The sequence below is a fragment of the Podarcis erhardii genome, assembly GCF_964252035.2.
Source record: "Podarcis erhardii genome assembly, chromosome: 10".
In the NCBI taxonomy this organism is placed as follows: Eukaryota; Metazoa; Chordata; class Lepidosauria; order Squamata; family Lacertidae; genus Podarcis; species Podarcis erhardii.
In genome coordinates this window covers 55,582,828-55,603,867 of record NC_138500.1, presented here as the reverse complement: position 1 = coordinate 55,603,867, position 21,040 = coordinate 55,582,828, and the positions used below count along the sequence as shown (strand labels likewise).

The window sequence follows — 21,040 nt, the reverse complement described above, 5'->3', positions numbered from 1 at the left end:
CAGAAATGCCGTTTACCTTCCCGCCGGAGCGGTACCTATTGATCTACTTGCACTTTGACGTGCTTTCGAACTGCTAGGTTGACAGGAGCAGGGACCGAGCAACAGGAGCTCACCCCGAACTGCCGACCTTCTGATCGGCAAGTCCTAGGCTCTGTGGTTTAACCCACAGTGCCACCTGCTTTATGTACCTATGTGGAAACCAGATCCATGGGCCAATACAATGAATTTTGCTTCATTTTCCTTCCTTTCTCAGCAGAGTGGCCGTTTGCCATTCCCTTCCTAGCATGGTTCATCTATAGCTTGTCTCAGTTTAGAAAAAAACCTGCTTTGAGTCTAGCATGTAGGAAGACCGGGATAGGGGCTAGTGTGGCAAAAAAGAAATAAAACTGCACATTTCCTTTGGGGGCACACCAGCTGTGCAGACCCATTGTCTGATCTTTTTATAATCCTATACACATGCTATGTAGACTTCACAGAAACACCTGGTGATGTGCTGTTAATGGAAGGGATTTTAAAAATCTAACACAAATTGGTTGTAGTCACCATATCCCAACCCCTCTTCCTATTTTATGTGGTTGCAAATTAAATATCAAATATATATTTGGAAGCAGAGGCTGAAGTTGGGAGCCAATTTGTGATAGATGCTGTACATTCAGTAGAGGGCATCAGATACTCTAGATGGCACTGTTGGTTTTATTTTCACCTCTGCCTTATCCCTGAAGGAAACCAGTTTTTGAAGCTTTTAATTAGTTTCCTTTTGAAAACAAACATGCTGTTTCAACAGAGGGTCAGTGTACATTGTTCTAGGCTCCGTCTTTTATGTTTATAGCCATGTAATCAATATGTTGGAAGAGTAATTAATTTTTAACTTCAATCCAATTGCAGATCAAATGCCACTGGAGTTACTGGGCGGAAACGCGATTTCTTTTGAAGCAGTGATAGCACCACCGCAACACTTATTCACCGAGGGAAGGGGAAAATAGCTTTCTGGTGGTTGCCAGGGTTATTATAGGTGACCTTGTGCTGTGAAACACCAGTGTTGATAAACTAATGGTGTGGCTGTAATTAAAGGATACTGTAGAGGAGTCATTTAAAATAGACATATTGCTGGTTGAATTGTACAATAGTGAGGTTTCTTTCTTTTGGCAAAAGTGCTATAGCTTTGCTATTCTAATCCTACTTTTCAGATCTGTTATAGCATCCGTTTCCTAGAATTATGTTTATAAAAGCTTTTGAGTTCCTCATTTTCTTACCTCTCCCACCCTTTCCCTTTATTCTAAAGCCATCTGACATATTGTACATTGGCACAAAGATGTATTTATTGCCTTCTTTCCTGGGTAAAATAGACACAAGTTCAATTGGGATATGGTGGCGCCCTGTTTCTGTTTCTTCTATCCAGAAAAGTGGCCTTTTAAACCTGTCTATCCCTTTCACAACTTACACAAGTAACGTTTAATTTGTACATGGGTATCTATGTCTTGCTTAGCATGTATCTTCAGAATATTGTATGCCTATAAGGTGTAAATTTTAGAGGAGTCCGTGCTCCTTTCACATTAGTTGCTGCTGACACTTCACTAAGAAAAGCTGCAGTTTAAGCAACATTCACACCCAATTTGATTTTTTTAAAAAATTAAAACCTCACATTATCTGTACCTGCAGATCAAACCGTTGAGTGACGTATGGTCCTGAAATATTCTTTAATTCCACATTCCTCTTCTTAATACCTACAATGGCATCAGAGGTATCAACCATTCTGGTAAATGGCTAATTCCCTGTTGGTAAAGACAGAGCAGATAACCTTGTAAAAGCAAGTGCCCTCTGGGGATCCCATTTCCCAAGACAGTGATTGGGGACCATGAAAGAGAGAATGCAACAGCCTTCTAATTTTTATTTATATGTAGCTCTTCTCTCCCCTGGCTTCTTTCCCAGCTACGCTACCTCGCTACTTATATGAGGAGCAAGCTGACCTATAGGCATGGGCTGCCTAAGCAGTATGTAGGTGTCATCACCTTCCACACTGCAAGGAGTGTTTGGTTTGCCTGTGGAACACCCAGTTTCAGATGCCTGTTTGAACATGAAACACAGGGTACGTGGCAAGTCGCCACTTCGCAGCCCAACCCTTGGATCAGGAAGATAATTTTAAAAGCACATTATACCCTATACTGAAAATACTATCAGGAAGTAGTCTGAACATGTGTAAAAAAAAGGAATGCATTCACTGGCTGAAGCACACGTACGTTTGGATTTGCATGTGCATATCAGCACACTGCAACCACCTGTTTCCCGCTACGTTTTAATGGGAAAGCATTTTAAAAATTAGTAAAAGGAGGGCAGGAACAAAGATATTGGAGATATTCTTCAGAGGTCCAGACTATGGGGAGCCTGGAAAAATTAATAATTAACAATTTGGACTGTAATTTGGTCGTTATTTAAATTTTAGTTTATTGTTTTTAATTGGATTATGATCTGGATATGTTGATTGGCTGTTTTTATTGGAAAATCAATAAAAATGATTTTTAAAAAAATTAGTAAAAGGAGGGAGTGTGTTATTAGCAGAGGTACTTTTAGAATTACAGAAAAATCCAGAACTGCATGCCCAAAGTTAGTTTGTTCAAATTGCATTGCCTCGTGGATATAAAGTGTCTGAACACACCTTGCTACATCCTTTCCTTTGCTGGAATAACAATACATATGTACATGTGCCAAGTCAGATGCCATTTTGTGATCAGGTGCTGAGGAATAACCACCTGTATCTGTTTCTACACTGCAGGAAATTCTGTTATTTGCATAACAGGATATGTTCCATTTCTGCTTACAAGTTCGTGGTAAAATATCAAGGGTGGGGAACCCCTTCAGATGTTGATCCCATCACCCTTGGCTGTTGGCCATGCTAGTTGACACTGAGTACAACAACATATGGAGGCTCACAGGTTCCTCACCTCTGTCCCAGACTGAAACTATCAGTGTAATTAATTGCCAACAATGGAGGGGGATTTCCACTTGCATTCCATTCTGCATATGCTGAACAACTGGAAAACTATGTTCTGGGGGGCGGGGCGGGGCAGGATGTGTGTGTAGTACAAGCAGCCACACTTGGAACTTTGGAATTGTTGTTGTTTAGTCATTTAGTCGTGTCCGACTCTTTGTGACCCCATGGACCAGAGCACACCAGGCACTCCTGTCTTCCACTGCCTCCCGCAGTCTGGTCAAACTCATGCTGGTAGCTTCGAGAACACTGTCCAACCATCTCGTCCTCTGTCGTCCCCTTCTCCTTGTGCCCTCCATCTTTCCCAACATCAGGGTCTTTTCCAGGGAGTCTTCTCTTCTCATGAGCTGGCCAAAGTATTGGAGCCTCAGCTTCAGGATCTGTCCTTCCAGTGAGCACTCAGGGCTGATTTCCTTCAGAATGGGTAGGTTTGATCTGCTTGCAGTCCATGGGACTCTCAAGAGTCTCCTCCAGCACCATAATTCAAAAGCATAAATTCTTTGGCGATCAGCCTTCTTTATGGTCCAGCTCTCACTTCCATACATCACTACTAGAAAAACCATAGCTTTAACTATACGGACCTTTGTTGGCAAGGTGAATAAGGTAGCCTAAATATCTAACTGTAAATCTTCTCATGTAACTGCACCAACAAGACCACAATCCTATAGCAATTTACCCAGGAGTGTGCTCCACTGACCTCAATGGCACCTACTTCTAAACAGACATGTAAATCAGCAATGCTTTGAAATACCAACACTGAATTAATCTCTTCTCACTGTCAAGTATACAGCACACACGCCCTTTCAATGTAAACCGTCACTCAGTCCTGTCAATATTAAGACGGTATTTTTTAATTGAATTAAATTAACACACTCGAAGATCAATTGTTAAAGCTGCCAAGAATGGTGATTCCTTAGGCAGTAATCAATGCTTGCACTTCGGTGACGTGAGTTCTGTACGCTATTGAAAGGCTTGACGGCCTTTGCTGTTCACAGTCTACAACAGGATTCCACTTCATGTGCTGTTTTCTGATTGGTGAAAAGGAAAGCTGCGAGAAATTAATGTATCATCTTATACTAATAAGCTAATATGCTCAACGATGGGATATCAGCTCCGCCCAAGGAATGATGGATAGCAGCAACAACCGGGGTAAAGGCAGTGCTCAAAACTTCCCATTGTTCTAGGCGCATTTTGCGACAGGGAATTTCATAAACACGAGCAGTTTCTGACCTTTGGGCACAGTACTGCATCTAAGATTTCAGATTAAAATTGCCATTGTTACTCAGAAGTAAATCCTAACCAAGGTCAAAGAGGCTTCCTCCCAAGTAAAACGTGCATGGATTGGGGACCTGAAAACTTTCTTTTCTTTTAAACCCAACATTGAATCGGGTTCTTAAGTTGTCCGTTTCTTTTTAGTCTCAAATTGCAAGGCACCCGCTTCCTCTGTCCAGGTTATGGGGTGGGAACCATTCCACATCCCCTCTATAGCCCTACTGATTCCAAGGCTTGGCAGGACAAAAGCCACTCTCATTTTAACAGCTATATGCATACTTAAAACAAACAGCAAGCATACAAACTTCTAGGTTTATTTTAAGTTTGCTAGGTCCATCACAATTATAAAGGCAAGTACCATCCATCTTTTGGCAAGTATACTGTATGAATGTACAAACATCAAATCCCTACAAGAATCACGTATTATTTACAGGTGTCCCAGACACAACATTAATTTCTCCTCATAAATAGTCTAACGGTTACATTCCCCATCTCCCTGCATTCCTCAAAGCAAGTGTACACAGGTTTAGAATGACTGTGCTAAGCCTTGGCATCACGATTTTCCTTACCCCCTTAGGATCTTCCTTTTCTTCTTTTTGCCTGCAGCAGAAGTTTCAGTGTTAAGGCAGTTCACAATTAACATTGCTCTCAGCGTGCATGAAATATTTGTTGCTGGAATGGAAGTGGCAGTTTAATACAATCCAGTATTATCAGCAAGTAGTTTGCTTACCCACTCCAACTTCATCATAAATCTTTCAGTGTAGCATTCTCTTTTCAAGAACAATAAATCTCCCTTATAATTGGATTCTTTAGAAGCATCGCCTCCTCAAAGGTCTTAGAACAGGGTTGTTGTTGTTTTTAATTCTAGCAATGGGGATTTTAACACTTGGGGTGGATGTGGCATGCAGTCAACTCCTGGCCTTTACAGTTTTTTTTTTTTTTACAGAATAAAGTTTTTAACCTCTATACAACTTATGAATGAAAAGCTGGTAACATATTTTTAAGTGTTCACAGTGCAAACCTTTATATATAGATTAATTAAAAATAAAACTTTTCAATATAAAAATAGAATGCTTTGAAAGGTTTTACACCAACAAAACTAGCTATCAATCCTACGTCAAACAGTCTATACAGTAGAATGCACTGAACTCCACAGGAACAGAAACGAAACATGATGCTCAAGAGTTAAGAGCAGTTTACAAAATTATTTAAATTACTGTTTTTAAAAACCTGCGTTTTTGGTCATTATTCTAAAGACATATATGGCATGTCACAATCCATATAATCATTCAAATATATCAAGCAGTTATGGGCTATGTCAAAATCTATTTTCAGTTCTTTCTCAATGGCATGCCCAGCTTAGCAGCAGTTGCACTCCTTTTGGTTCAAGTTTGGCTGATCTCCCCCCCCCCCCTTTCCTTTGTTCGAGCTCTTCTCCTTTCTTCTGCTGCAAATCCTTTGATTAACACACAGCCATTGTTGCTAAAATTTAGAGTTACTACTCAGCTGATTTCTTAAGCCTCTGCAATGTTGGCCACAAATTTGTTTAACCTACTGGTTGCAGAGACTTCTAAGTTTTAAACTTCGTTGCAGAATGGGAATGCCAGTTGTTGCAATATTTTTATCACATGATAATTTCAATTAGTATACTGTGTTCTTTTGCAAAAACAAGAATTGTGGTCCCTGGTCTATGTGATAAATGCCCATTTGGTCACTGTATGCCTTCAAAACAGCCAAATTGCTACAGCAGGCAAAACAAATCTTCAATAGAGATGAGATAACTGTTTGCAACCTTAGGCAGCAAAAGACTGCTGACCAAGTGTTAGCTCATTTGTTAAGTGCCTGGAAGTCTGAGTTACTGATGAATCTATGAATTCATCTGCTGTACATGATGTAATTTATAGCAGCAGCTAGATTGCTCACAAATGAATGATAGCTGGCATTAGATTAGGTGTTGCAATAGCACTGTTGGTGCTACGGTTGTCCATCACACTTGAAAATTCTTATCTGGACAACACAGAAATCCATAGCTTTCAGCAACATGAAATTGTCTCCTCAAAGTAGTGCAATTTGTACAACACAAACAAACACAGTGCCTTCACAGAAACCAACAGACAAAAAAGTCATTGGCCACGATTTATGGTTTCCCACCCCACGATGGTAAAAACGTGCTTGGTCATGTATTTGCTTCCCTGTCTATGTTGTCTTGCGATGACAAAAGAGATGGATAAGGTGCAACACATTTCACATTGACGTAGGTGGCATTCACGTGAACGTAATGCTCTCCAATGAAAGTAGAGAAGATCATTGATATATCTGAAACTAGCTCGGAGAACGCTGGCCGCAGTTCCGGCTTTGGATGCCAACATTTTAGCATGACTTCATACCTGCAGTTGAAAGACAAGGAAAGTGAATTATCCTCTATAGAGCATTATCCCTAAAACTTGGCAATATTTGTATAAGGTTTTATAAACCATTTCCTTACAGTGGATCTGGGCAATATTCAGGCTGCAAAAGCCTTCTGCCTTGTAGCAAGTAGATAGTGATGTCAAAAGTGTTGACGTCAGGGTAGGGTGGTGCTCCTCTTGTCATCAGCTCCCACAGTAATACTCCAAAGGACCACTAACAAAAAACAAAGAAAAGCTTGGGTCTTTCTATAACACACACACACACACACACACACACACACACACACACACACAAATTTTACTATGGGCTTAACCTTCAAAAAATTAAACCAGCCATTACCAACCTGGTACTCTCCAGAAGTTTTGGACTGGAGGGCACCACGTTGGCAATGGCTGAATTAAATTTTGTGCTGTAAACAATAGAGAGAAGCAAGAGTTAAGAAAATTAATGATGTACACCAGCCTTCCCCTAACCTAGGGTCCTTCAGATGTCCAGGGCTATAGCCACTGGCCTCCAAAATATCTGGAGGATACCTTGTTGGGGAAGGCTGGTCTTCACACTGGTTATTCAGTTCTACGTGCTGCAACATACGTTAGGAGAAAATTCTTAGAAGTTTTAAAATATAAAAATGTCTTGAGAGCATTTACACCAACAAGACTAGTCGAGAATATAGGGCAAAGTACAGCAGGTCAATGGAAATCTGAATCTTGACAGGACAAGCCTTCACTATTGGTAAAGGGTATCTACTTGGAACTGGAACCAATTACAATCTTGCATAGTCAAAGGGCATCCCCTTTGTGCTGCAGCTCAAACCCTGCTAAACGCTGACAATACAGGGGAGCTTAAGCAGCGTCGCTGGGTACCTTGACCCCCAGGATAATCCTCCTGGGGTTACGAGGTTCACGGAGCCTTCGTGACCCCTCTAGACCTCCGTGTTGCTCGAGACTCCCCCAAAGGGCGGGCTTGCGCTCCTTCCCGTGGCTGCGGCATTCCGGAAGTCAGAACAGAGTAACATTTCAAGTGAAGAGAGGGACTCCAGGAAAGCAACACACGCAGTTTGGAATCCACAACACTTCTCAACAAGGACCGATGGTGAAAAAGGCTGGGACAAGTCCCTCTACTGTTTATGGAGCTTACAAACAGAAAAACAGAATTTTAAGATATGGGTGGTGGGAAATGGATCAACCCTCAGAGATTGGCTAATGTGATCAAGTTTGTCACAGGTTTCTTCCAAATTGGTTTGCTTATGACTGAGGGTATGATCATCAGACAGGCTGTGTCCTAAAATTTTGCCAACCACGGCTGTCATGTCTAAAATTCTGTGGTTTGAGGATGTGTGCCCAAAAGCAAAAAAGAGAAAACCAGTCAGATTTATTCCTCAAGCTAAAAGTGCTGAATCTTAGTTCTGATTTAGGATTGCAAGCTTTTTGCATTAATCTACCATGTCGTTCTTTTCCTTTAATATTTCCAGGAATGCTTTGAAATGTGGAAAGTCAGCAAGAGCTACATAAATAATTATAGACATATTACCACATCTGACTTTGTAGTGAACTTCTGAGTCTGCAAACTTTCTAAAGCCATCCATTTTACTGGCAGTTTGGCTCCTGTTTTATTGTGTACGCTGTAGTACTCTTTATCATAGACATCTCTAGCAAGGCCAAAATCAGCAACTTTGACAGTGAATTTTTCATCCAACCTAGAGAAATGATAAATACCATTATCTGGAAACGAAACGACACAATGCCTTTGATGACATAGCTTTGGAAGGCTATGTTAAATATTTCAACAAATAATAAACAGGCAAACAACAGCAATATCTGTTTAATAAACATGCTTATAATACCATTAAAATGGAGATAATGAACACCAGTGCCCACAACATCTATTATGTAGTGTGTCTTTCAATAAACATAGCTTCCACATAAACACCATTAAAGTGAATGGACACCGTCATTGTGGATAAACACACCTGTAAACTTAGGGCAACGTCTCCTCATTTCAGCATGGCTTGCACCATGGAAATTCCTAGTGGCTGCTGCACTATTGGGCTATTTTTCATTCTCAGTATTTTACATTCTATCTAAAATATTGATATAGGGCAGAACAAATCTATAATTGTTTAGGTGTGAGGGAAAGCTCCTATCAAAAAGACTGTCCACCCTGCTCTGTACATGTGGGCTGAGTTGAAGGAGAAAGCTAAGGATTAAACCCTATACAAATACAGAGGGGAGTCCCTAAGGTGGTTGGGTGATGCCTTGCACGTCTCCTGCCTTGCATCTTACTCTGATTTCCTTTGGGCCACATCAATGAGGCCAAGAGTCTTGCTATCTGGGTAGCCCAGGTCCTCCATACACACTGCCCAAGCTTGCGCCCCAGAGAGGTCATTTCAGTGCTGCTAACACAGCAAAAACAATACAGGAGACAGAAGCTTTGAGTTACCAGTCTCTGCAACCACAGCAGGTGCTGTGATTCTCCAGCAGTTTGACTTTGACCCCTGGAGGAACACTCCTATGTCTCTTGAGACCGATGGAAAAAGAGTTGAGCATGCATGGTGATCCAAATCACACAACCGTATCACCACATGCCAGTCATGGCTAGTATAATGTATTTCTGGTTGGCAGGAAAGTTACAGCCAATCCCCGACCACAGGCACTTTCACTAGTTCTCCGCTAAGTAATTTTTTCCCCTTTTATATTTGGCAACTGAAGCTGCAGAGCAAGACTTGAATGGCCTTGGATGACTTGAATGTTTTCTCCCCTTTCGTATCTTAGAAGAAACTCATCAAAATGAAAAACTACTAAGTGAAATAAGCCAGTGGGTTAACAAATCTGCAAGTTGAATAGTAAAAATGGAGCTGCTTTACTGACATGCTTAATACTTAAATAACACTTTTTAAAAGTTTGCACACTCATCTACAAAGGGACAGTCACATTTTTATGCTAACTGAGCTCAAACACCACGTGTCTTGAGAGTGAACTTTTAATTAATGTGGTTAAGCTCATTAATTCATAATGTTGGCGATGCATCAGTATTAACAATGCTGACAGTTATTGTACCAATCTTTCATTGTATGAACTAAACTGTCTGGTCACTCAGACACTAATAAGATTCTTTGCATAATTTTTGTTAGGTATAAAAATTCTTGTATAGCAGAGGTCAAAGCAAAGCCATGTACAGAAAGACCCTCTGTACAGAACTTTGGTTTATTTTCTTTCTGTAACTCAGCCGTGTTTATTTCAGTGCAGTAACATAGTGAAGATGTGCATTTGATGAGCAACTTTAGCAACTGCATTATGAAACTAAAAGAGGAAAATTGTAGTTCTCTAAAACAAATTTGGCAGATAATTTGTCACCTATCATGGTGACATGAAGCCACAATTGCTTTTGAATCAGTTAATTCACCTGCAAGCACTCCAAAGGCAACAGTTCACAATGTTGTGTATAAGCAAACATGTTAAAAATGGTGCTGTGCTATGGCAAAAAAAGTTCCTTCGTTGGTACACAGTGAAGGAGCTGTGTACCTAAGCTCCTTTGTACTAGGCTCATTGGAGAGCTTGCATGCAAACATCTCTAAGTCAAATGGACCAGCAGCAATAAAATCTGACAAAGGTGTCTTGCTTTCTTTTTTAAAAAATTGTGTTCACAGAAGAAAAGCATGAATACATTTTTGTTGTTGAAGGAGGGACGCCTCAAATGTTTGAGTAGAAGACCCTAGTACATTATTTCATTTGGTAACGTATTTATTTACACTGCACCTTCTGGATTTATGTTGGAAGCAGCCTTTTTGAATCTATGTCACTGAAGGCGACTGTTTAGTCAAAATGTGCCTGGCAATTAACACTGTCTACAGCAGGTTACACATGACAATTGATTTTATAGCTTGTTGACCGTAGGTTGTGAGCCCTCAAATTTTCTCATGTCCTTCAATGCATTGTATGTTATATGGGTATACAAAAGTTAATTCACCAAGGCTTGGGAGCTGAGGAAAGTTGATAATAGATTGTGGAAGTTTTATTCATTTCATTTTTCATACGGAAACTGTTTTATTTTGGTTGAAGTGTATGAGTAACATTTACAGTTTGTCGTGTCCAATTTAGCCAGGAGCATGGAAGCAAAGGATTTCAAAGGTAAGCCTTGGCATTTTTAGGAAGAGAGAATGATCTCTTAAGTAGAAACATTTCAGTGGAATAATTCTGCCCAGAAAAATGCTTTTAAGGCTGCGAGCCTATGCACACTTCCCTACACAGAATGCATTGTGACTTGCCTCAGAGTTAATACACACAGGATTGTGCTGCATAAGTGATATACAGTGGTACCTTGGGTTGAGAACTTAAATCGTTCTGGAGGTCCGTTCTTCACCTGAAACTGTTCTTAACCTGAAGCGTCTGTAACCCAAGGTACCACTTTATAGCTTTCTGTGTAAAGCTCAGCAGTTCTCGGCATGGTGATTACATCGGTGGAAGTGAGTTTCTGAGCTCTACACTAGAATGGCATGACACGAGAGCAACAAATATAGTTGTGCAATGTGAAATGTTCCTTCTTCAAACATTACTTTAGCCAAAAAGACTGGGAATCAGACTGCTGTACTTACATACAATTTCTTGCTGCTAAATCTCTATGGACAAACTTTTTGCTTGCGAGGTATTTCATTCCCTTTGCCACTTGCAGACCAAATCCAATCAAATCCTTTACTGTTGGGTTCTATAAAACATGGGCAGCAATTTTCATTAGATAACATAATACAACAGAACATTTAATAACTGATAACAACAACAAACCATAGTACAGAAGTCAGTTTCAAAATACAATTGAAGCATGTCATTAGGTTTATGTCTGGGGTCATTAACATGATGCTTATGATCAGCCAGCCACAAACACCTCCTTTGACATGCTACCAAGATCTCTGGTCCCTCCTGATTTTGGGGGGTTTGTTTGTTTTTAAATTACATGGGTGGGGCTGGTTTTCAAGGGATGTTGCCTAGGTGAGTTTTATTGTTTGAGGACTGAGGGAAGAGATATTGCCTGTCTGCATTGGTTTTTTGGGTGTGGAGACTTGTTGCTTGCCTGGCTGAGTGTGTGTTGGGAGAAAGATGTATGGCTGAATTTGGTTTTTTGAGAGGTAGGGAATGTTGCCTGTGTGGGTCTGTGTGGATGGGTTTGGGTTTTTTGGCAAGGAGGGACCCTGAAAGTTTGGTGACTACTGCCCTATGTCTTACCACCAGCTTTTTGAAAACTAAACTTTGCACAGTGGAGGAAACATAGCATCTGGTTTTAATGGCAACGCATTTAAAAAATAATGCAATCCTAATCTACTCATAGGGACACAGGTGGCACTGTGGGTTAAACCACAGAGCCTAGGACTTGCCGATCAGAAGGTCGGCGGTTCGAATCCCCGCAATGGGGTGAGCTCCCATTGCTTGGTCCCTGCTCCTGCCAACCTAGCAGTTCGAAAGCACGTCAAAATGCAAGTAGATAAATAGGTACCACTCCGGCGGGAAGGTAAACAGCGTTTCCGTGCACTGCTCCGGTTTGCCAGAGGCGGCTTAGTCATGCTGGCCACATGACCCAGAAGCTGTACGCCGGCTCCCTCGGCCAATAAAGCGAGATGAGTGCCGCAACCCCAGAGTCGGCCACGACTGGACCTAATGGTCCAGTCCTTTACCTTTACCATTACTCTACTCATAGGAAAGTTCAATGCAATTCAATGGGGCTTATTCCCAGGTAAGGCGGAATAGTACTGCTACATATTCCCAGTCTACTAAAATATTTGTAAGGTAGAATCATGTAATAAAAGTTAGTTAGTTAATAAAAGTTAGTTAGATGACAGATCTTGGGAACTCATTTTGTGCCAATGAATGCTTAGCAGTGAAAGGTAATAATTATATTTATATAATATCATGCTATTACAGGGTTGCTGCTTTTCTTGGTTGACTGGCAGTTCTACTTTTAATTTATAAGAATGACTATATGCACAGATGGCATTTTTAAAGCTGTTTGATGACAGTTTTGTGGCATATTTTAGGGAGGAAATTATTTATTGTTTGGAAAACATCATGGCTTTAAACCATTCTTTTGGATTATTATTACATGGCAGAAAGATATACTAAAAACCCAGACTGTATTAACCACGATTAAAAGTGATGGTTGAACAAATCAGTTAACGTGTTTAGGTTGAGCAGAGCTGAAGTCATGTATAACGGCTAATATTACAACATCACTGAAGCACATCCTGGATTGTACTTACATGAGACTCATTCCTAATGAAGTTCCGAAGATCCCCGTGTTTCATGTAAGGAAGCACAACCAAAGGAGACCCTTCGCTGGGCAAGCAAATTCCAAGCAGTGATAGGACATTGGGATGAGTGAAATCCTTCATTATGATTCCTTCTTTTAGGAACTGGGATACTTCATCCAAATCTGTAATCCCTGAGAAATGCAGTAGCAAAACCAAACCATAGTACAGATCATTTTTAGCACATTTTAACACAACTGAAATTTATAGAAACAAGTGTCAGTTATTACCCTTTACCTCATCCCCCCTCCCCGCATTCAGAATGAAACAAAACTCTTTTAAATACACATTTATTAAATAATATCTGATTTCGCTCTCAATATTAGGTCAATAGTCCCTCCTCTAAATATTATATCCAGCATGTCTAATCAGATAAAAAACATTACTAAGTGTTTGCAGAACTAGGCAGAGCCCTATACCTATAGCCAACTGAACTTGAATTGTCATCTGCATAGCTGAATGAATGTTTATCATGGCCAGAATATACTTTAACACATTCACAGCATACATTTATAGTTCCAGAATTCTTTCCTTGTTTTTATTGCACCTCCCTTCCTTTTTCATAGACTAGAAATAATAAATAGAAATGTCCCAAGTGCAGAGCCAGAAGAAGGCCATTTACTAGTGTGTGCCAATTTGCTCCTGCAGTTTCCAACTGTCTCACTCATAAAAAATGAATACAAAGCAGCCCAGCAGTGTGTAAAATGATACCAGCATGTTTTCTTTCTTTCCTTTAATCTTCTATTTATCTGGGGGTGGGGGGGGAGGATGTGAATTTTCCTCCACAAGGACATGGTGAGACAAATCAATTGTTAGGGGAACTTTATATGCAAGACACCGTCCGAAAATAGCCCATATACAACTAATATTGCTAGGGTGTGAAAGTGCACTTTGATAAGGCAGCTGATTCTGTTGACTCTGAAATTCATTGTGTTTCACTATGAAAAACTATGACTCACTATTCAAGGATTTCACAGCACAGTGGATTTTCCTGCCGTCGGTATCCAACAAAGTTCCATGGTAGACACATCCAAAATGCCCTGCATTGAGAATAAGGTTAGCCTTCTGTTACTTTTTTTGCCAATTATTTTTATTTTAAACAAACTGTCACCAAATTAATACAAAATCAAAACAAATTCAAAAGCTGACTTCCCACCCACCCCCACCCCCGATGTCCCCTCTATTTTCCTCCCTTCTTTGCTGCTCCCAATAAAATAACTTTTCCGACTATGATTTCAATATACATTCATCCCTTCTCCCTACACATCACCTGTTCAGTTACCAATTTCTGCTATGGCTTTTATACATTGTTATAACAAAATTGTCGAGTAGGGCAAATCCTCTTTTATCTACCAGTCATTCATCTATTCTGAAACATTTCCTTCTGTTACCTCTTGAGTAACACTTTGAAAAACAGATCTTGCTTCCTCCCAGACAACATACACACATTCCTCCCTAACATGGCCTTGAACATTGCTGCCTGATGTCTGGCCCCAGTAATAAACAACAGCCTCACTGGTGTTGCATGCAGAGGGTGAAAATGAAACCCCTAGAATGTTTTTTTTTTGTTTGTATAAATCTATAATACACATTACCTCCATCTAACACTGCCAATCTCTCAGTGTCACCCACCCTTCACATTTTGCCAAATTTAATTTTACATACTACCAGTTCATTAATAAATCATTTATAAATAAACATAATCCATCTCTCTTCTTCTCTGTCTGAAAGTCTCAGAAGCAGTCAAGATGGTACACCTTGTGGTCCTTCCTGTCCCTTTCACTGTTCTTATTTCCAACTTTAACCGTCAAGGGGGGTGGACTGATGTAATTAACAATCAACAAAATCCATATTTCCTCTCCATCCTCCCCCCTAAACTAATAAATCTTTCTGCAGTCCATCCTGCCGATCCTCAATTCCATTACATCTGACTCCACAGTTTATTCTCTTCCTAGTGCTTAACAGTTGTTACCAATCTTTCACTATTTACTATTTTTATATCACAATACGAAGTTCCAAGGGGTGGTCAAAATCCCTCAAAAGTCCCTCAAGATTGTTACTCTCCGTCTTCTTTCAGGCAAAGTCCTTAGTTATAAAATAAATCAATTGCAAGGAGGTGTCTTTAAAGTCCACTCTTCCCAAAAACTTTACCTTCCAGTACTCTTGGGGAAGGTAGATAATGCAGATCCCGAGAAAGAAAGAAAAAGACTCAAAATATTGCCTCCCCTCGCCTCCTTCCACTGTTCAAGCAAAGTAGAAATTAGCATTTTTCATTCTTTCTCCTGCAGCATAAATCAGGATCTTTTCAGGGGGGTGCCTCTTCATTTGCCAATGATGTCCGAATTCAAAGGTATTCTACAGCTCACCACAGTAGCTTACTGGGGATGTACTTGGACAGAGCCATTGTGCCCAGTGCCTTTTCATCTGTGAGACGGGGATTTCCACCACCGCTTGCAAAGAAAAGGCACTAGCTGATGACCATGGGTCGTGCCCTTTCGATACCCTCGAAAGGTAAAGGGAGGCATGCCCCTTATTCCCCATTAATCTCTGTCTGGGACCCCTCCCGGGCGCAGGAGTGCCCGAGAGGACAACTTGCCAGGTTTGCCGCCAAACAGGAAGCCCAGACTTCTGTTATTTCATACACCCATAGATAAAGGTTTGTATGAAGTCAGTGCTGACTCTTATTTTCCCATTACCTTTAAGGACAATGGCGATCTATACTCAAGACTTTAACTGGCGGCAGATTCCAGGTAGAGAGATAAAAAATAATTTGCATAATGCATCATGAAACCACTGCCACAAGCTATATTGCTGTACAATGGACTTTAAATGGGGATTCAACAAATTCATTAAAATAGACGTAGACATTGGGGGGGTGGGGAACAAGATGAAACTATTAGAGACTAGGTAATCAGATGCATCAGACAAAGAAAAAATAGCCCTAAACAGCCTGCACGAGTTGGTGGTTGACATGCGACTATCTGAGAGAGCACCTCTTTCTGTAAAATCCAGACCTGAGATCACTGGAGGCCTTACCATGCCTGCCAGACATTGGGACTTAAGAAGGGAGGGTCTTCTCTAAAATGACCCTCTTACTGTGGAACTAAGTTCCCTTAGTGGTACAATTGGAATCTACTGTAATGGCGTTCTGCCAGCTGGTTAAAACAACTATTTGCAAGAGTAATTCTGAGCACCAATTAAACGTTTTGACGCTTGATGCACGACTGTGGAGATGTGTGGCTTGAGATGACAGACTCAACACCTACCTCTTCCTATTACTTCACTGAAATGTACTATCAGGCTATCAGCACCAATAACCACATGCTCAACTTCTTTGACCAAGTCTGGATTTAAGGCGCTTATGTCAATGTGGACATTAGTCTGCAACAATGGACTGGCTAAATCAGAGTCTCCAGTAGACAGGATGGGAGATAGGTCCGTGTGAGGATAATGGGATGGTCTGCATGATCCATTCTGAGATAAAGTTGGAAACTGATCTATAAGAAAAATAGAAGTAGATATAACAGCAATGAGTTCTATCATAAAGGGCTGGATTTCATTTATTTGAACACTTCCTCCCTGCTTTTCTCTGTTAGTAGATTGAAACACAGTTTACAAAATCACCAACGCACATCAAAACAATGATTCTAAAGTTATTAAAAAGCAGTATCCTATAATAAGATCATGCTAAAAAGAATTCAGTTTGAAAGCTCGAAGATAAAAACATTACATCACGCCAAAACATCAGAAAATAACAAGATCTTAACGGCATTCCTATAGCTTAAAAGGGAGGGGAATGAAATGTACCCTTTTAAGGATGGAGTTTCACAGACCCTCCAACATGCTGAGTCCCCAAACCAGATCATGCGTCTTCCCCTGCACTAGTCATGTGACCCGTGCAAGATTGCAGAGTCCAAGACATGCTTTTTCCAGGGCTGTGCTCTCAGATGAGAGCACAGCACTCAAAAACGGGCGTTTTGGGGCGGTGCGCAATATTGTGGTCCTGAAAAAAGCACTTGGGGGCGGGCATGAGATTGCTGTGTCCAAAATGGCCGCTGTGCTCTCACATGAAAAAAACGGGATTTGTAGGGTATGGTTCCAGAATCTAGGCCAGGGCTGTGGAATCTCTATTTAGGCACACTCGGTTCCCCCCATTTGGCTCACCAGGCCATTTCGGCCAAGCTCACTGGCACTGGAATTGCATCTTCAAAAGAGGTTGCTGTAACTGCTTTTCAATGATCAGCCGTTACAGCAACCTCCTTTGAATTTTGACTAGTGTCATTCATCCGATATCATTTTGGTGTCATAATGATACAGCTGGCCAGATCCATTTCCCCACCACTGATCTAGGCAGCGCAATGTAATTTGATTCAGGCCTGAGCTCCAGAATCTGTTCTGAATTCTAAGCCTTAGGCCTTTAATGGTGAAGCCAATAACAAAGAAAAGATTATCTGGAGGCTTTTGGGTCAAAGGATGTGACTTGCAATAAAGCAATATCTCTCTCTGCCAAAATGGACCATTATATCATTTGTCTGGCTTTTTTAATTCAGAGGTTTTATATTTAATTCAGAGGTTTTATATAAAGCTATGCCATTTTGCCATGTCTCACCAATGTTGTCATAATGCAATCTAATTTTTTAGACTGAAGAAAGCAAAAGTCAAGGCCCCACTTGAATTTTGCAGAATTCTACTTTGACCCAAACTAGAAATTGCAGCCAGAGTTATCTGTACTTGTATTATCCGTGGGGGAGCATAGGATTGGGAAATGACACATTTGTGAAAAAGGAGGCTATAGCAAAGTCCATAGGTTATTGTTAGATTATCATTTGCTGGGCAATTGAAAATCTGATGAATACTTCCTAAGTGCCGGTGACTATATTTATCTAATGGTAAATATTCAACTAGGAAAATAGCTTGAGTGATTCATTTCCTGCAGTTTTACACTGCAACAAAATTAAGTATTGCAGATGTTAACCTTTGACCGTAGCTTTTTAAATATATTAAAATAAAATATCTCACTTCAAAGCAGTGACTGATATGATATTGATCTTTACAGACTGTTCTGTTTTTTATACTGTTTTCTAGCTGTAGTCAGTCTGGCTTAAACCCACAAGTGAGCACAGTATGGCATACCAAAACAAACAAACAAACAAAACTGGTGGCAACTCCCTGTCAAGTCTGGTTTCTAAGGGAGACCCTGCAATTAATATCATCCACAGAAAATTAAGTTCTGGTGTTGGAGGGCATGCTATGCCATATCTACTAAGTATGGATGGGACATAGCAGGAGGAAGACACAGAAAACTGCAATTCTGCTTAAGAACAGAAGAGCAATGAATTATTAGCACTAGGAGCCACCTGTCTGGAAGCAGCTATAATGTAATAATTGTTATGGTCATATTCAGATGAAATATCCATTATATTTATATTGCAGATGTCTAGAAACATGACTGCCAAATTTACAAGGCTCTTTTCAGCTACAAATAGTCTAAAGTAATATGGTAAATAAAATTAGAAGCCTTTCAGTACCAATCTGATTCTAATTTCACTCCTCAACTGTTATAAATATTTGTATTAGTTGTGATTGATGAATTTGGAGGGGGGGAGTTAAGGAACAATGTTATAAATATGTCCCATTTAGGGGCAATGTATGAAATTATTTTTTCATTGGGAAAGATCACTAAGAGACAGAAGCATTTATTATTTTTTATAACTGTGGTCCTGATGGTAAAGTCAAGACACACACAGAGAGAACATGCGCTGCAACATAGTTTTACCACATTGTGGAGCATATAGAAGAACAAGTAATTGTTAGAAGAGTGCACAGAAATGGCACTCTTCCACCTCGCTAGCAATTCATGGGCTGTCAAATGATTACATCAGATAATGGGTAACCGGCATAAATGGAGGGTTTTGTATTTATGCTCTGAACTGACCTACATGCTTGGTGCTCCGCAAATGGAGCACAAATGTGATGTTTAGATACATTCTGAGCCATGCCAAATATTCAACCTGGAACCTGGGCCAATATTTAATCACATCGCCTCACCAGCAATGTTTCTTACAACACAGAAAGGCTAACTTAAGCTGATTACTATATCTGAAGCCAGGATTCTTGAGATCTAATTAAACTCAGACCGCTCGCCTGCAGACTAGATGCTATTTGATCTAGAGTTCTCCGCCTATTTTTTTAAAAAAATATGTTAACTGCTTTAATTGTGACTGGACTTCAGTTAAGATTTTAAACAATTATCGTACCTGAACAAGAGTGGTACTTTGAGGACATGAAAAGTAACAGCTTTGCCAATTAAGAAACCTGGACAAATAATTTTATTTAAACATTATAGCTAGTTTACTGTCATAATGCTCTCAGATAGATTCTCCTCACTTTAGCACAATTCAGCCATTTATTTTCTGATGGCCCAAGCAATGCAGTAAACATAAGGTAAAGATAAAGGACCCCTGGACAGTTAAGTCCAGTCAAAGGTGACTATGGGGTTGCGGTGCTCATCTCGCTTTCAGGCCGAGGGAGCTGGCGTTTGTCCACAGACAGCTTTCTGGGTCATGTGGCCAGCATAACCAGTGCTTTTTTTCTTAAAAAATGTTTAAAAGGTAAAGGTAAAGGTACCCTAAAAAATGTTTAGGGGTACTCTTATTTTGACTTAAGAAAATCACCATTTCATAATTCAAATCATGAGAAAAAAATACAGTAAATGGACAAAAGTACAAAGATTCACAAAATGTTTAGGGGTATGCGTACACCTGTGCCCCCCCCCCGAAAAAAGCACTGAGTATAACTAAACAGCTTGTGGTGCAACGGAACACCGTGACAGAAGCCTGAGTGCATGGAAACATCATTTACCTTCCCACTGCAGCGATACCTATTTATCTACTTGCACTGGCGTGCTTTCGAACAGCTAGGTTGGCATGAGCTGGGACAGAGCAATGGGAGCTCACCCTGTCATGGGGATTTGAACTGCCAACCTTCTGATCAGCAAGCCCAAGAGGCTCAGGGTTTAGACCACAGCGCCACCAGCGTCCCTGCAAACAATGCACTAGCACAGCCTGACCCCTGCCTTGCACCAGACCCCACCTGTGATCAAAGCATCAGGTGTTCCAGCAAGGAGGTCCCTCAGACAGGTACGGGCCAAATGAGGAAGGAGCTGAAGCAGGACAGCTGGAGGAATCTGTTGCTCTGCTAGTGATCCCAAACCAGCCTGAAGAATAGCTATAGCTGAGGCAAGTGAACTCTGAGTAGCTGTTTCAATGCAAACCAGGATGGATGCTCAATAAACAGGTTGTCTGGAAGTGCCTGTAGTTTGCTGTTGCTCTAGTGATCTTTGATGTCACCCCTGTTTGTTTGTTTGTTTTTAATTTGTGTCTGTCTGTGTTGGATTTTATGGCTAGATTTTATGGATTTCTGAATCGGACGTACCGGTTTATGATTTTATTGATTCATATGACATGTTTTTATTTTGTCTGTTTTATTGTATGTTGTTAAATTAAACACAACAAACTTTACATATTACATAGTGCAACAGAACCCAGTGGCTTCAAGATGTGAACTGCTATATAAACCCATGTTTTTATATACACGCTACTATGTACATATTTATTGCTACACACAGGAATTATTTATTTTGTTTATGTTTATGAAGCAGCCCTAAGGATATATAAACCTAGGAGCTCCCTTGTACTGCCTTCATGACCAGTTCATGCAGCCAGCAGCCTCATGAATTACTTTCTGGGAGTGGGCAGGGCTGCAGATACTTCATAGCACTGCCATGACATGTAGCTGCTGCAATTTGTGTGATCACAGCAGCTTAAAAAGAAGGCCATCATGATTCCACAAATTGCCACCACTGTATATATATACAACCCTTCTGCAAGCACCAGTTGAAGTGTCAGAAGCCTGCCAGCAGCCCCATGTACTCCTAAAGACCGCTGTGTGGGAGGGACAATGGCTGTATGAAGTTTGGAAGTGGCCCTTACAAACTTCCTTAGGAGTTGAAGGTTCTACTGGCCTACAAGAGTCGAAAGGCATGCACTGGATACACAAGGAAATACACCAATGAGAAAGGA

At 40.6% G+C, this 21,040-nt stretch overlaps 1 protein-coding gene across 2 annotated transcripts in view; it reads right to left on the bottom strand.

Annotated features, from left to right (window-relative positions):
* Positions 1–4,551: 4,551 nt before the first annotated feature.
* Positions 4,552–21,040, bottom strand: part of MET (MET proto-oncogene, receptor tyrosine kinase) — a 106,929-nt gene continuing 90,440 nt past the window's right edge. For both annotated transcript variants that reach the window (XM_081877811.1, XM_081877810.1), the window contains exons 15-21: positions 16,226–16,456; positions 13,919–13,999; positions 12,912–13,093; positions 11,259–11,368; positions 8,198–8,363; positions 6,744–6,880; positions 4,552–6,645 (exon numbers count right to left, since the gene is read on the bottom strand). In XM_081877811.1, the coding sequence (XP_081733937.1) occupies positions 6,435–6,645; positions 6,744–6,880; positions 8,198–8,363; positions 11,259–11,368; positions 12,912–13,093; positions 13,919–13,999; positions 16,226–16,456 (1,118 nt within the window). In that variant the 3' untranslated portion in view covers positions 4,552–6,434. The remainder of the gene's footprint in view (positions 6,646–6,743; positions 6,881–8,197; positions 8,364–11,258; positions 11,369–12,911; positions 13,094–13,918; positions 14,000–16,225; positions 16,457–21,040) is intronic.